At 39.1% G+C, this 16,539-nt stretch overlaps 1 protein-coding gene across 2 annotated transcripts in view; it reads right to left on the bottom strand.

The window, feature by feature from the left end:
• LOC130186607 (protein unc-13 homolog B-like) overlaps positions 1 to 16,319 on the bottom strand; it is a 67,049-nt gene extending 50,730 nt beyond the window's left edge. For both annotated transcript variants that reach the window (XM_056403819.1, XM_056403820.1), the window contains exons 1-3: positions 16,078 to 16,319; positions 7,208 to 7,237; positions 916 to 1,015 (exon numbers count right to left, since the gene is read on the bottom strand). In XM_056403819.1, coding sequence (XP_056259794.1) covers positions 916 to 1,015; positions 7,208 to 7,237; positions 16,078 to 16,099 — 152 coding nt within the window. In that variant the 5' untranslated portion in view covers positions 16,100 to 16,319. The remainder of the gene's footprint in view (positions 1 to 915; positions 1,016 to 7,207; positions 7,238 to 16,077) is intronic.
• Positions 16,320 to 16,539: the final 220 nt, after the last annotated feature.

Raw genomic sequence — 16,539 nt, 5'->3', positions numbered from 1 at the left:
AACATAATATATGTAACATCTTTCAAGCATATCTGAACTCAGATTGCTGCAAGTTAGCTCCAATGTTCAAAGTTAGGAAATTTAGAATTGCCATTTTTGGATTGTCATTGAGCTGCGTCACCGTCTCCTAGTGTTTAATAAAGACATTTGGTTGTAACAGGTGGTGCTGAGCATTCACTGGAAACGCTGATGAATGATTCTGTTTTACGTTGAATCACACCTAGCCAACACATCATTAATGGACAGTAGAAGGATGAAGGTCTGGAAAAACAAACACTGTTGCAATGAGGGAGTTTACAAAAGACAAACAATGACACACATGCAACAACGCGCTGTCTCTCACGTCGCCATAGATACCTTTCACAGGGAAAGTAAAATGAGGAAATTAAACCCAATGAATTACAGGGAGGAAATGAACAGCAACTGTTTGACGAGATGCTTTCATAGAAGGAGTTGCAGAATTTGAAAAACAGACACTTTTCCTGTTATAAGCATGAGGTAGGTTTCAAATTAGGATAACAGGGAATGTGACGTCATGGATGGTGTGTGAAACACTGTGTGTGTCTCTGACAGAAGGATGCACCCTGTTTTGTCTCTCATACACTAATATCTTTTTAGATAAATGATAAAAAGTCTTGTCAAAGGTGATACATCACGAGGTGAGTTGTCAGTCCTGAAAGATTCTCACTGTCATAGAGTCACACCAAGTCAAACATAGTGACAGTCTAGTATAATGTCTAAAGTGCAGAGAGCTGATCGCTTGTATTGGTTTTGTGTATTAGGTGAGGTCCTAAAGGCATATTTTTTTGTCTACTATGAACTAATAATTAAATTAAAGTGTGGTAATTAAAGTGATTAAAATGTAATTAGTTCAATAAATCTTGAAACATGAATCCTGTGTGTTTAATAACTTACAACATAAAATCCTGTTCCCAGCAGGGCTGCTCGCCCCGCACAGTGATCGTTGTGCTTTTGACATTCTGCACCTTCAGCGTCACATAGGTGTTGAACTTGTCTGAAACAAAGGAAAGAAAGATTATAGTTTAAATCATAATGAGGTGTTAGCAATGCACTGCAAACATATGAAGGGGTTGTATTAGGGAGAGCATTATGAATGACTATTACAAAAAACATTGAGGAGTAAATGAGCAGTAGAGAAGATATTAATTGCACAGTGTTAACATACTGTATATGCAGGGTCATTCATCAGGAAAACTGTACCAACACACACACACACACTTTCAAGGGTGTTATATATTGAAACAGATCATGAAAAAAAAGGCAGGCAGCAGATCCAATGTTCAAAATAATACAAGTAATACTGACCAGGCCAGTTCTACTTTGGCTTTGACGGGAGAAAAATACATCAGGAGCTCTAGTGAGAGTGAAAGCAGATAAGCACCCCCGCCCTGTTGAGCCAAGCCAAGCCAGGCCAGGCCAGGGCAGCAAACTGACCCTGTTAATCTCCAGTGAGAGCCAACCACACACAGCAGGTTCAACAATCCAAATGCCTGGTACGTCTCTCCCGCACTGTAAATTACAGCTTCTCCCGATCCCACTCATTATAATTTCTTGTAAACATGCTGCATGTAACAGAGGACGCAGGTCTGCTGATGACGTAATGAAGTGGAAATCTCTCCTGACCTGTTACTACTGCAGAAAAGGTCTCTGTCAGCCCTGATAACATCAAAACTAAAATTTAATTTCAAATGGGTTAAAAGGTGACATGTAATTTTCTTTCTGAAACTGTGTGATCTATAAACTCTAAATCTAATTCTAAATATGACCGCTGGCCAGTTCTGTAGTACATGATCACTCTCTGCGACATGGGTTCAAATGCCTATCTGTCAGTCTGTGTAGACAACTTTCACACCCAGTGATCTCCATCAGCCTCCTCTCAGCCAGTAGTACCGCACGGCGGAGTCACAACAACCATTTGCACCAGCTGTCAACGCCTGTAGGGGTGAGGGGGGTGGAAGGGGATTAGACAGCCCGTAACACAACCACCACTTTTCATTTCCTGCAGTTGGTTGAAAGGAGCGCCAAACCCGTGCCTGCTGATGTGCTCAGTTTTGTTATGGTAGTTAACAACCCCTACAGCACTGGTGGTCCTCCCTGCAACGGCCCCTTATACCAACATAAATCTGACCTGTACCTAGGCACAACAGCAGCTATAGGAGCAGCTTAGATTGAAATGCTAAATTGTATGGGAGAAATAACCATAGGAGATAATGGATCCTTTCAGTATAAAAGCCTTGAAAATGACCATAAATTTAAATCAATAGCTATATAAAAACAGTTTTAACCGAACCTGAAAGTCTTCATGAATGTAGTATTTGTAAAATTTTGTTATCAATAAGACCTACAATTTTTTTTTAAATATCAATCACAGTATTGCAGAGGTTTTATACTGATAAATGCACCCATTTGAAACATATGTGCGCACTGCAGGACCATCATCATTACTCTCGCAAAACATTACAATAAGTAAAATCACAAGGGCTGCGACATTACTGATTAATCTGCCAATTAATTTCTCATTTAACTGTTTAGCCTATAAAATGTCAGAGATGAATGAAAATTTCCATAAATCAGATGCTCCCATTGCTTCTTTAATTGAATAATTGTTTCATCTCTAAAAATGGCAAACAACAGAGCTTTAAAATACCAATGATATATAAAATATAGTGAAATAATTAATTAAAAAACATATGCCAGATGCAATTATCTTGAAGTTTCAGTATACAATATAATTACAATACACAAAATATGTTCGTATTAACACCCTGTTTTGATATGGGCAGCACCCACAATTTCTGGGGCAAAGCCTGGATGTTGGCCCCCATGCACTCACACACACGCACGCACACACACGCACACACACGCACACACACACACACATACACACACACACACACAGCCACACACAGCCACACACGCACACACCTTTTGGTCTATGGGAAATAATAGCAAAGCATCAGCTGCTCCTTTGTAGACTGATCACCTGACCACGTTAAACAAAGATTTTCCTGGTTACCGCAGCAACATATTGAAACATTTACTTTGCACATAGCCTTTAACACAGCAGCCAGATAAGTAAACGCAACTCTTGACACAATGAGACAGTAAACAGTTGACACAGGTGGATTCTTACAACATTCCGCTGGCACACAACGTAAATAAACATTAAGAATTAAATTAGGCCACAAAACAAAAAGCACCTAGTGGTCTGAAAGCATCGCCCGACTGAAAAGTACCGTGAGTGACAAGACACAGACCCAATTAGTGTCTCTGGAGAACAGTAGCGACAAAACACAGGTATTATTACAAAGGAGCCTGGGGGATGCTCAAGCCTTTTGCTAATTAGATAGACCATGCTTTGTGCCACACTTGGGCCGCCTCCCATGAATAGAATAGATGAGATAAGGGAAGAGGATGTTGGATTAGATAAGAGCCACTTAGTGGTTGCAGGCCTTTTACAGTAGGCACTGTCCACTATGCGGCCGATACAACCTGCACTGTTGAGGAGGAAGCAGCAGTAACTAGCTGGAAAAACACAAACTATGTGCATGCACACCAGAGCCTGACTGATAATGGATTTATGAGGTCAATACCGATATCAGTGTTTGAGAATAATTTCAACACAAGGACAAGACATTGGCCAGTATCCCTTTAAAAAAAGGTAAGATAAAAAAAAAAGGTAAGATACACATAATATTAACACTACAGCTAGACTACACTAGTCAGGCCGATATATAAACCAATATAAGCTTATGTATTGATACTAGTGTATATGTATTTACCAATAAGTATGCATTGCAGTACAGAAATGCAGAACAAGGTTTGAGGTGGTTTAGGACAGTGTCACCATTGGTCACAATTTAAAAGGAAAAAATCTACAGAATCCATATCAAGATTGTTTGTTTTTAACTTACTATCAGCCAATACATTGTTACTGGGTTTTTTTATGCTCCCAAATACCAATACCAGTATTTTTAATGGCTTAAATCCAGTATTGGTTGAGCTTTAACTGATAGAATTAACAGAAATCAATAAAAAAAACAATCATTTTTGTGAAGTTCTATAAAACGTTGTTGTTGGAGCTACTTGTTAGTTTTGTTTAGTTGTAAATTTAATTGATTAATTATGAGCAACTTTGTTTGTTTGATTAACTTGCTTGCTTTATTGAAATTAGATTTTTGATAATATTTTTGTTTGTTAGTTATTTGTTTAGCATATTTAGATTTGTATAATTAGTATTTTTGTTTATTTTTTGGTAATTGGTTAACACTGGGCACGTGGGGTTATTTGAGTAGGTAGGCACACTGAGGACCAGCATGCACCAGGGTGGGCCAATGGTTTTTTTTACCAGTGCAAAGAGAGGCAGCAGCAGCCATGGTTTTTCTTTGTTCTTTTGTTTGTTTTATTTTGTTGCAATAAATCCACATAAAAACTGCAAGATTGGAATGGACATTCATCTTCCTTTGCCTGCGTTAAAACACATCCCTATGGTGCATCAGTGGCCTTTTGATTAGGTTTGGTTTAAAGTTTAATTTGTTTTTAATGGTGATAAACATACTGTATGTCTAACTTTTATTAGAAAACAAAGATGACACCAACAGTTAAAATAGTATTTTTGAACAGGAAGCTTCACTTAACATTAAATTATTACAAAATAATAGCTATAAAACGTAGTTGAGTTAAATTAAACACACTATTCAACTGCTAAACTTTCCAGCTCAGCAATTTCTTCTAATGTTCGCCAAAAGACTGTATACATAAAGCATGTACTGATATATCCAACACAAGATGACAGCAACTTATAAAATCAGCCCTGCCTATATATTGGTCAGGGTCAAGCAAGCACACTCAAGCATGCAATATATGTAAATCCACATACATCAAGTTTGTACCTAACAAGTGAAACTGTGAAATCTTAGGCACTTTAACTCTGTATGATCCACACACACACACACACACACACACACACACACACACACACACACACACACACACACAGTGACATAGTGAAAGCACATCAAGCACACCTGCCAGTGGAGGAATCACATGAAGTGACTTGTGGGATGATACAGCCATCTTGTCCTGTCAATGTTTTAAGACAGAACTCGCAGTCCCTGCCTGTGAACCGCCCGCTCACCCTGAGCCCTCAGTGTGTCTTCATCCATTATTGATTGATGATGAGTTTTTCAATGAATTAGTCAGGGAAACGCAGGCAGTTGGAAGGCTGACATTTCAAATTCAGACCAGTCATCAATGTTGCATGCAACAAGAGACATAAATCTATTGGAGGAGTTTTTCACCATTGATGGGACCACCTCATGAGAAGTCTCCATCTGTACAGGGTGCATTCTGAGTATCTTAGCATAGTTTTCAGAAACTAAAATTACTTAAAAAACACTAAAATATTTGGGCAGGCATACATGCAGAGACTTAGCACACATACATACACAGAGAGAAATCCAGCAACACACGGCCCTTATCAAGCCCCAGTTTCCTGTGGCAATCAGTGGAAAGTAAGACAGCTGGCCACTGGCCCATCCAAGGTCACCTTCAGTTCTACAGAAACAACTGAATGTAAGGCCTCTAAAGTGAGGCCTAAGAGCTATCCATCTGAAGGTGTGGTGAAAGCGCAGCACAAACACACATCCCAGACCAGCCTTATGTAAACGTTGAGGGTTCTTCCAATAAGTCTCACATCTTCCTTTGCAGAGCAAGTTAGGGTTATTACGAGGATTATTAAAAAGCCATGACATGTTAAGTGCTTCGTTCCTTAAACCTGAATAAACAGACAAAGGGCCTGTTACTTCCGAGAATTCCCACAAGCATGAGGAGTACGGTGACATAATGGCAAAAGAAAAAAATGACATAACTGCAGTAATCTGATCTCAACATGCCTTTCCTATAAGTAAAGAGAAGATTAAGTACAGATCTCGTCAGCAGAATGTGCAGCTTTGATGCACAATTTATTGTATTTGCAGCATAATGAGACAGTGAGCCAGTTCAGTGCCCAAAAACAATGTAACACCCAGAGTGTGTGTGGTCTAAGGAATAGTGGTCTAGGTCTACGTCTAGGTTTAAAGTCTACAAAATGTATGAATTAAAAATGTGCCAAAATCATGCTCTCCACAATAATGAAAGAAACAAGAGTTGATTATGATTATATTATTATTCCACACTGTATTTCCATCCCTCCTATTGCACAGGGTTAATTTAGCACAATGCGTTGAAGAGGAGATTTTTTGCTAGTTACAGTTCCTTGAAAAACCTGATTGAGCAGGTTGCTACTGCTAAAGCTACATTATCAGTCTCACAGTATTTATAAGATTATTCTTTTCATACCATTTGCTAAAGATGACATCATTTACTGTATCAGCGTTACCTTTGGTGTTCTAAATCTATTGCAGGACTGTTCCTGACATATCCCTCTTGGCACTGTGCCATAGAAAAGTGACTGAAGTTTACATTTCGCCTAAGGGTGACGACAGGCTTAACTGAATTATCCCTGATGTTTGCTCTGGGGCAGGTGTCACATGAGTTGTGGGAGGGAGGAAGGCACAGGCAGACGGACAGAGAAGGCCAGCATAGACTGACAGTTTAAAACCAATATCTCAGCGCAGCAGACACAATGCTGCTTGTGAAATAAAATCATTACGCTTCCCCTAACATGAAGGGTAAAACACACACGCTAAACAAATGTAGAGACCTGCTGGATAATTGACTTTGCGGAGGTCAGCCGGGGACGAAGAATGAGAGTAAAGTGTCACCGGCAGATCCAAAGCCGCGGTGACTTTCTGTCGGTGCTGATGCCTGCTTCTGACAGAAGCGTCACATGGCTTAAAGGGAGGCGTGAGGCTGAACACTACAGGGATTTGCCAAGGTGGAGAGCGTGGGGATTTGGACTTAGCAGCCACCGATCTAAGCTCACCTGTGCGAGACTCGGCGTGGAAGGACACAGGATTACATAATGCAAGATCAAACCTAGCTTTCGGTGACTTGCCAGAATCTGAGTGATTAACCTACATGAGAAGATGAGTGTGTGTGTGGCATATTTCCAACAACAATTAAATTACTGGGGATTCTCCTACAGCTTTACACCGGGTGAGGTTGTTGTAGATTATCTCACGGAGAAATGTGTTTAAAATGTGAAACATCTATGATCAGACTGAACAAATTCAGTAGTACTCACCTGGAGGTCCTTGGAGCTTGGCTTTCTTCACTGTAAAACACAACAAAAACAATGATTAGCATTTGTTGTTATTCTTGGTGAGGAAAACAGATCAGGAAACGCAAACATACCCAGGCATGAGTAACGAAAAAAAATGGATAGGATCTCCTATTACTGAGGCCTGACAAATTCATTGATATGCAGAGAGGCGAGGCGTGAGCTGATGACTCGTGACACCTGAACGACAGCCTCACGGTGTTTTCGCCTACAAGAACAACAACACTTAACGTGCAGCTTGATTAAAATAGAGGAGCTATTTGTTTTGGTGGGCAGCTTCGGGTCAAAATGTTATTATACGACAAGAACACACAATGTTTTTGCTGAATTTATGCATCACCATGGCTCACTGGGTGAAATAAAAACACACATTATGAAGCAATTTGCCTAATTTCTATTTCCCTATTACTTTTTTTTCTTCCAAATTAAACAACTGCTGAAGAACTAATCTGTATTTGATTTCCTGATACACAATCTATTCCATATATAAATATCATATCACCTTCGAAATAGCTTTAGACAGTTTATATTATTTAAGTTTATATATACAAATCACTGTACAGGGGTGCTAAATATATTTCTGCAAAATACAATTTGTGTATTGGAATATTTGTGATCAAGTTATATTGACACATACAGTACCAGACACATCTAGCCATGTAGGTTTTCCTTTGAATACTTTTTTCATTGTAGAATACTGACTCCATCTAAACTATGAAATAACACATATGGAATTATGTCGTAAACAAAAAAGTGCTATATAACAAACAATATATATATATTTTAGATTCTTCAAAGTAGCCACTTTTTAACTTGATGACAGCTTTGCACAATATTGGCATTATCTTAATGAGCTTCATGAGGCAGTCACCTGGGATTCTTTTCAGTTAACAGGTGGCCTTCTTAATGCGTTTGAGACCATCAGCCGTGTTGTGTCGTGGTAGTGTTGGTATACAGTACTAATCCATATTATGTCAAGAAGTGCTCAACTAAGTAAAGAGAGACGACGGTACATCACTTTAACACATGAAGGCCAGTAAATCTGGAAAATTGCAAGAACTTTGAATGTAACTTCAAGCGCAGTCGCAAAAACAATGAAACTGGCTCTAATGAGGACCGTCCCAGTAGAGGGAGACCAAGACTTACCTCTGCTGCAGAAGATAAGTTCATTAGAGTTACCGGCCTTAGAAATAGCCAATTAACAGCACCTCAGATTAGAGCCTACATGAATGCTTCACAGAGTTCAAGGAGCAGACTCATCTCAACATCCACTGTCTGGAGGAGACTGAGTGAATCAGGCCTTATAGTTCCAATTGCTACAGTGACTCAGTAGTTTCAGTACATCATTTATATTTTCCATTTGTTCTCCTTTGAAATAGCTTAAGAAAGTTGACATTACATAAGTTTATATGTACACGTGAGTACACGCTCAGGGGTGATAAAAATACTTCAAATATAATCTGTGTATTGGAATATTTGTAATCAGGTTATACTGACGCGCATATACATTGGATTGAGAAAAGAAATTAATTATACAAGTAGAAAATAACATACTAAGTACTGACACATACATTTTGTCAGAGCTGACGAATACATTTTATTGCGAAATACCAATTTTAATATAATCAAGAAGCATAAGCCTAAACAGCTGTAACACAAAACACAACAGCTGGGAAACAAACCCGCAAAAAACAATGGCAAAAGTGTACCGGGGCAGATGGGTATTAAGATAACAAAAAAAAAACAAAAAAAAGCAAAATGTCTGACTACAGCAGCCATTTCCAAAAACCTCACAGTAATTATTTAAGGGGGGAAAAAGGCAGGCTCGTGTATTTTGGTTTATTTTTAGACCCACCATCTTTACTCCCTTGATGCATCTATACAATAACGTTTATGGGATTGTGAAGCGCTTTGGAGGGGATTAATTGTGATTGCTGTGGCAGAGTTATGTGCTCAGGCATGTAACCCACTAAACCTCTGGAGCCTCTGATGGCAGATGGGCAGGACGGGATGATGGAGGCACAAATGACACTTTCATATTTCCATGCAACATCCCCCGTCCCGTCTATGTAACTATGTGGGAGTAGAACATATTTATTTGTTTTCCTTTCAGAATGAAAAAAAAAACCTTTGCCTCGGGGTTATGTGGTTAGATCATTAGAGTAAAGTAGTCTTTGTATGTTAGACAATTTATAGTAAAGCAGTGCAAGTTTGAGAATATATATCAATGTAAATAAATGCGGTTACATGCACTGGATGTTACAATTTTAGCCACAAACCAACACTAAATTTAAAGAATAAAACTCAGAAAACCCAAAGAGTTTTTTCCAGTGTTGTCTTTTAGGATAACAGTGGGGGAAATGGGAACTTTGTTATCACAAAGGAAAAGCAAAAAGAAAGAACTCTTCCTTCATTTGTCACTGAAGCACTTCCTGACTTGAACATACCTCATTGTGAAGCGGAAAGGGAGCAGTGGAAATGTGTTGAGGAAGCAACAGTGTGAATATTTTCTTTTTTTTTTTTTCTTTTTTTTGGCTTTCCACTAAGCCTTTTCAGCCATGGGCCTATCTCTTTGTCAGTGGCGCAAATGAGCTGGCATGGTGGCCTTATGTCCTAATTTGCATGATGTTATTTAGGGCTGTGACACACAGAGCAGAGGGCAATAAACCAGGGGGCCATTATTGTGGAAACTGATGCTTATCATTTTCTGTCCTGGGCCCTCCATGGCTTTAGAGGCCATTTAGCTCAGGCAGGGCTGGATGCAGAATTACCCTGTTCCCTTGTTTTTTTTTGTTTTTTTTTTAACCCAGTGTGATTACTTTCTTCTGAACATGCCTGCAACTTGATTTATGGCTTACTGGGACACTTACTGGGACAATAGAACAGAGGTATTGTTAATCATTGTTTTTAGCAACACCTGTGCTATTTCTACTGAGACAAGTTAAAATGTCTGCTGTGAAAAAGGTCAACTGGATCAGACATACTATGGAGTCCCATAGATCATAGCATACATTCCACCTAAGGGCCAATAATGAAACCTTACACAGTATCATCAAATGGTTCACTTTGATTGTTACACTTGAAAGCTGATGGTGCAAAATTTTGACACAGCATAGGAAAGGTTTATTTTCAAATCTTATGCTTTTCCCCATAACTATTTATTCCTTTGATTTTAGTTAACCATCTGACTACTTTCTTTGCATTTGTCTAGGGCTGCAACTAATGATTATTTTCATTATTGATTCATCTGCCATATATTTCCCCAATAAACTGATAAATCTGTCTGTCTATAAAAAGTCAGAAAATATTGAAAAATTCCCTTTGTAATTCTCCAGAGAACAAGATGAATTCTTTTATTTCCTTGTTTTATCTGACCATCAGTCTATGGAGCACAATGATATTTATAATAATAATAATAATAATAATAATAATAATAATAATAATAATAATAATAAGATAATAAGAATAACTTCTTCGCAAAGCCTGTCAAAGAAAATCAGCTAATCTCCACATTCAAGAAGCTGATTAAAAGTGACTTGCACTATTATTAAATAGTTCTCAGTTTTCTGCTGTTGTCAACAGGATTTAATAATCCTGTGGTACCAATTTGCTAAAAGATACGGAGTACTTTTTTAGAAGGCTGGATTGTTTACTCATTTAGACATTGTCATTACATTTACATGTATTCATTTTGCAGATGCTTTTGTTCAAAGCGACAAATGAGATGCAATCATCTTTTTCTTTTCTTTTTTTTGATCAAATATGCACTGTTCAAAATCTACTCATGCAGACACTAATAAAAGCTGGTAGCCTGACCTTCCAATGATGATTTATTTTTAATTTTTTATATGGAGCCTCCAATTGTTTGACTGAGAGCAGGAGAGTAGGAACAGGAAGTGACACCCTAAGCTACTACTGTTGCAGGCAGTGGTGTACTTCCGCTTTGTGCTGGCAGTTGGATCTGATCAGGTGGAGCCAGTGTAAGAGGGGAGAGAGAGAGAGAGAGAGAGAGAGAGAGAGAGAGAGAGAGAGAGAGAGAGAGAGAGAGAGAGAGAGAGAGAGAGAGAGAGCGAGCAACAGATGGCCAGGGGATTACTGCCACAATCTCTAAGCACTCTCTCAGTCCCACTCTGCCTCTTTCTCTCATAATTCCACTACTCTGCTGCTCGCTACACTCAACCACTCTGCTTGCATTGCTACAATCTTTAGTCCTGCACGGCCTCCATTTCTGTTCCTTTGTTAAAATTACTTTTTTTTCTAATTCCTCGTCACCTACTCATTCTCCTGCAGAGCACAACGTCCACCGAGCAGGCTCGAAAACAAATGGTGTCAATGCAGTTGTATCTGCTCCATCAGCGTTTTCAATTGAGTAAAAGCAAAATAAATTTGACCGTGTGTCACCAGAGGAGTCTGCATACAAAGGACGCGATGATGCACGAAACAAGCTCAACATCCGGTGTGGTCACTGTTCAGTTGGCAATAAAAAAAAAAAAACAGGTACCAATGAAGGAAGCATGGAACCACTTCACCAGGAGCCAAGCAGCTTCTAAGTGACAATTAGCACTACACCAATCAGTCGATTAATTGGTTGATCAACTGAAAGTTAATCCAAGATAAAAAGTGACAAAATGATGATCATTTCTGTTTCTCAGGTATTTGTTGCTTTACTACTGATATTAAAGTGACAGCCTAACACATTAGTCACATTTATGTAATGCAACACAAATCTAACTATTTACAAAATGTAATGTCCCACATCCATCAACACCCTCCAGCACAGTTTGGTTATTCTCTGCCTCTTCATATATATATATATATTATATATGTCTGTCAGCTTCCCTCCATCAAAGCACTGTGCACTGGCTGATGGACAGCAAAGGAAATACTGCCATCAACCCTGTCCGCAACCACTTCCCTCATAAAGTTGATCAGAGACCACATGAGTCTCTTAAGACCAAGACCAACAGTTCCAACAAAAGCTTCCTTCTGATAATTGTGTATTAGCTCTTACTTCGCCTTCCAGCCTCTTTCTGGAAAACCAAAGAAACCAAAGACGATCCCGTCACTACAGAGATCACGTGTCTGGAACAGTATCTTTACGCTTCCAGTACTTTCAGTATCATTGGGTCCATGTGAGCCATGTGTCCACTTAGCCCTGTCCTGATACACCGCAGGAGTCCCCCACCCCCACCCACCCACCCACCCAAATGTCCACTTGTAAGGGCAACCACTTAGCTGTTGTGTAAAGACATCGCCATGGAGATGGAGCTTCTCGACTGGCAATCAATAAGCAACATTGCCAAGCTGTGCTATCAGGGGATGAGTCACAACATCCGCTAATCACGTAACCCCCGCCCAAGCATCCTTTCCCCTTTCATCTATGAGCTGCATAACTCCTACACGCTTTCATTTGCCATAACTCTGATCAATAGATTGACAATGTGTGAGCTCTATAGTGAAAGGTCCCATTTTGTACAATAACTCTTAACATCCAGAGCCACTGGGCTGAACTTTGTGAATTAAGTGGTACAAAAATGACTTCCCTCTTTGTGACCTTTTCCCTGCGAGGTGCTTTTTTCTCTTTCCCAGCTTGGTGTATTGATGTCCGGATCACTTCTGAGGCTCATTGTTTCCAGGTTTTACACAAAAATGCCTAGATTTATTTTTATTTTAGAAGGAGCAGGCAGTTTTAAACTGATTTCCTTACATTTCATGGATCCAAAAGATGTTGTGCTTCCTGCTGCCAAGAGGACGCTGACCACCACAGATATGCGTGATGATGACGTGATGAAGACTGACGTGACGTAATGATGTGATGATCTGACTTTGCCCATATTTAACAGTGTGTCAAAAGTGATTTTTGTGCCACATGTGGTTGGGTCAGTCTTTAACTTTCATATATAAACCAAGGTTTCCCATAATGTTTTATAGTGGAGGCACCACGCCTATCTTAAAATAAAGATATTAATGATTTAAAAATATTTTTACAAAATATAATATTAGACGTGTAAAGTTTCAAAAGCTGTGACAATCTGCAAGTTGGTTTGATAATCACCAGTTTTACAAGCATTTATTCTAACTACTGTAATCTTTATGTGTTGTGATGGCACAATTTTATTTATTTATTTTTTTCTTTAAATGGTACAGATTAACATTTTGCCACTTGTTTCCTGTAAACAGAACTTGAAAGCTGCAACAATATGCCAATTAAAAAATGAGTCTAATCAATTGTTTTTGATAATAGATTCACTGTTTTAACTTATTTTTATGAAAAAAAATCTCTGCTCGTAGCTTTTTTACTTTGAATATTTGTTGGTATCTTCATCTTCAATGATTGTAAACTGAATATCTTTGGGCTTTGGAAAGTCTGTCAGACAAAACAAGATCATCTTTAATTTTTCATAATTTCTTTCTTCTGACATTTAAGCTACTTTGCCACCAATTAAATGACTCACTGAAGTAGCCAGAAAGCTTGCAATGCAAATTTACTACAAGCAGCATAAGGGCGGGTTATCAATGATTTTAGCAGCAGGTTTTGTGGGATTACGCACCCACTGCCAAAAAGGTTTGCTGCACAAAACAACCAGCACATTCAGAAATCAGAAACACAGGCGGAAGGAATATATAGACACAGACACACAACCCAGAAGCACCATGACTGAGCAAAATACCTCTAGGATAGGCTAATACGACTACCACGAGGACGAGGGGGTAACACAAAGATGAGGGTTGTGACAGTCACTCCTCAACAGAGACTTTGATAACATTTGGAAAGGTATTAAAGAGACTTAAGATCATGACAGAAGGCGTTTGCTTGATTGTGTAATCAGGTCCTAGTGGAGGGATCTGAAGGATATTTGAACAGAATTTGGTGGATCTGTGATGACACAGGGCGCCTGAAATCCCGACTGTCTTTACCATCAAAGAATTTACTTAAATTAAAAAAAAGGAAGGGGGGGGGGGGTGATAGGATGGAAAACAACTAGAGAGGGGAAAGCACTTTACTCTCCGTTTTAAGACAACAAAAAAAGTTGTAAACCCTACTGTAGCTTTAGTTGCAGTTTCAACTTGAAGTCCACTCTGAACCCAAAAGCAAACAAAAGTTTAAAGCTCACTTTTTGACCCAAATGCTCGATGATATTTCACGCATCATATCTGTAAAGGACAACATCAATTTGGCACAGAGCCACTGAGGAGTCGTATGGTAATCAAACTACTACTGGAAAGGGAACTATAGATTAGAAATGGGACTTAAAGGTATAAAGACAGTTATTATGTTATTTATAGCACTGGACTTTCTTTGATAAATGAGCACACAACTTATTCATTTGAAATAACGCCTGAAATGTTCTTTCTTTGATTCAGTATTTTAATGTTGAATTTTTATGATCATGTCCTGTCTACATTTATCAGGGAGAACACAACTGGATGGATATATGTTGCCAATGCTTCACTTTAAGTAGCCTAATAATCAATTTTTTCCCCAATTTTCAGTATCAGATACCAAAAACTTTTACTCGATCATCATCTTGTGCCTTAAAAATTCCTTATTTCAAGTCTTGCATTGTAAACAAGCCTTAGTTGATGCCCTGTTTAAAATCTTTATATGAAGCACTGTTTAAAAATGAAGTATGTGGTTAAAAGAAAAGAAGCCTAAAGCTTTGGTTTGAGCTTGAAGCATCTCTCTCTCTCTCTCTCTCTCTCTCTCTCTCTCTCTCTCTCTCTCTCTCTCTCTCTCTCTCTCTCTCTCTCTCTCCCCTCCTGGCAGCACTGGACCAAATTGCTGGACATTGGTCTTGTTGTCACAGAATTGGGTATTGCATAATGTGCTTTGCCTCTGTAAAGGATGCTGTAGCAGAGAAGGATTCTCCAACATTATGTGTGTGTGTGTGTGTCTGCGTGCGTGCGTGTGTGTTAAACCAACCTGATGTTGATTTGCTTTAGTATAATTTTAGGTTTTAAACGTGTCTGTCACTGTAACGTTGGTAAAGCGTATTATATTGTTATCATTTGGGCTCCTAAAAGATTTACATTTAATTTAATTTACCTTTGTAATTGAGGATAGAAAAGTTACCCGTCTAAAAAACAAACATTTTATTCGATTGTGGATCTCTGTATAATAAAAGTTTACCTATACACCACCAATGTTGGAAAGATATCAGTGAGGGGATAGCAAAAGCTTAAAAAGACAGTTATTTTGTCATCCACTGAATTTAACAGCAAGGATCCCAGAGACCCATATGCCATGCCCCTGCACCAATTTGAGCTCTGTACCAGGCTACTGACATTACTCACAAATCCAATAACCCTTCATTTAATAAATATATTATAAATCAGTTAGTCAGTTGTCTTCCAATTTAGGCCTGTAATGGGAACTGGGATCATTCTGAAGTGACTTTAAATTATGCCCACAGCTAGTATTTGTTCATATTTCTTGTAATATCTCAAAGTCAATATAAACCAGCAAATGGTGGCTCTGTGAAGCTAAAACAGCTGGTCTGATGCTGGTGCATTGCTCCAATAAAATAGCTCCAACATGCCATATCCTAGTTAGGAACACAACCTCAAGTCTGTCTCTTGTTTTTCATTATCCTCCTTATGAGGAGGCTGGGAATTTAAACGTAAAATCACGTCAGGACAAATGCACAAGCTACTTTTCTATCATTGTGACTGCCTGAGGAGGGAGGGGGTGCCTATTGCTAGAAAACTTGTTCTGTAAGATTTCATTGACATTATCAGATTGAATCCAACAAACTGAGGTTTGACCTGTTAAACTAACGCTTAATGTCGTTTCAAAACGTGTAAAGAAATTTAAAAAACAGACTAAAACGTACCTCTGACACACAGTAACGACATGGCAAAGCGCTTCCAGCGAAAATCCAATACTTTGACACAGTTTGTAAAGCAGGCTCTCAGCGGAGATTTACTCCGTCCGGTTACATTATAACGTCCGTTGAATTACTTTAACCAATCGCTGATAAACTCTTCGTCGATGTTTACAGGTGGTTTTCTGATGCCGGACATGGGCAGAGAGCGGCAGCCCCCCGCCGCGGCCACGCCATTATTATAACTCTCATCACAGGTTTTTCAGACTGACCGACAACCTGAGGGCAGTGACAGAGGGGAAGGGCGGAGGCGAGGCACCTGTCACTGTCGTTTGATCTGTCCAGTCAAAACGCGGTGCTGCGCTAAAGGGAGGAGTTACTGAAAGTAAACCGACCAATCGCTGAGAGGGACAGGTTGGCGGATGAAACAGGTGACGCAGACAGATCCAAAGCGGACTTAAAGACCTAGAA

The sequence above is a fragment of the Seriola aureovittata genome, chromosome 18, assembly GCF_021018895.1.
Source record: "Seriola aureovittata isolate HTS-2021-v1 ecotype China chromosome 18, ASM2101889v1, whole genome shotgun sequence".
Classification (NCBI taxonomy): Eukaryota; Metazoa; Chordata; class Actinopteri; order Carangiformes; family Carangidae; genus Seriola; species Seriola aureovittata.
Note: the sequence above shows the minus strand (reverse complement) of the source record. Positions and strands in the feature narration are given on the sequence as shown.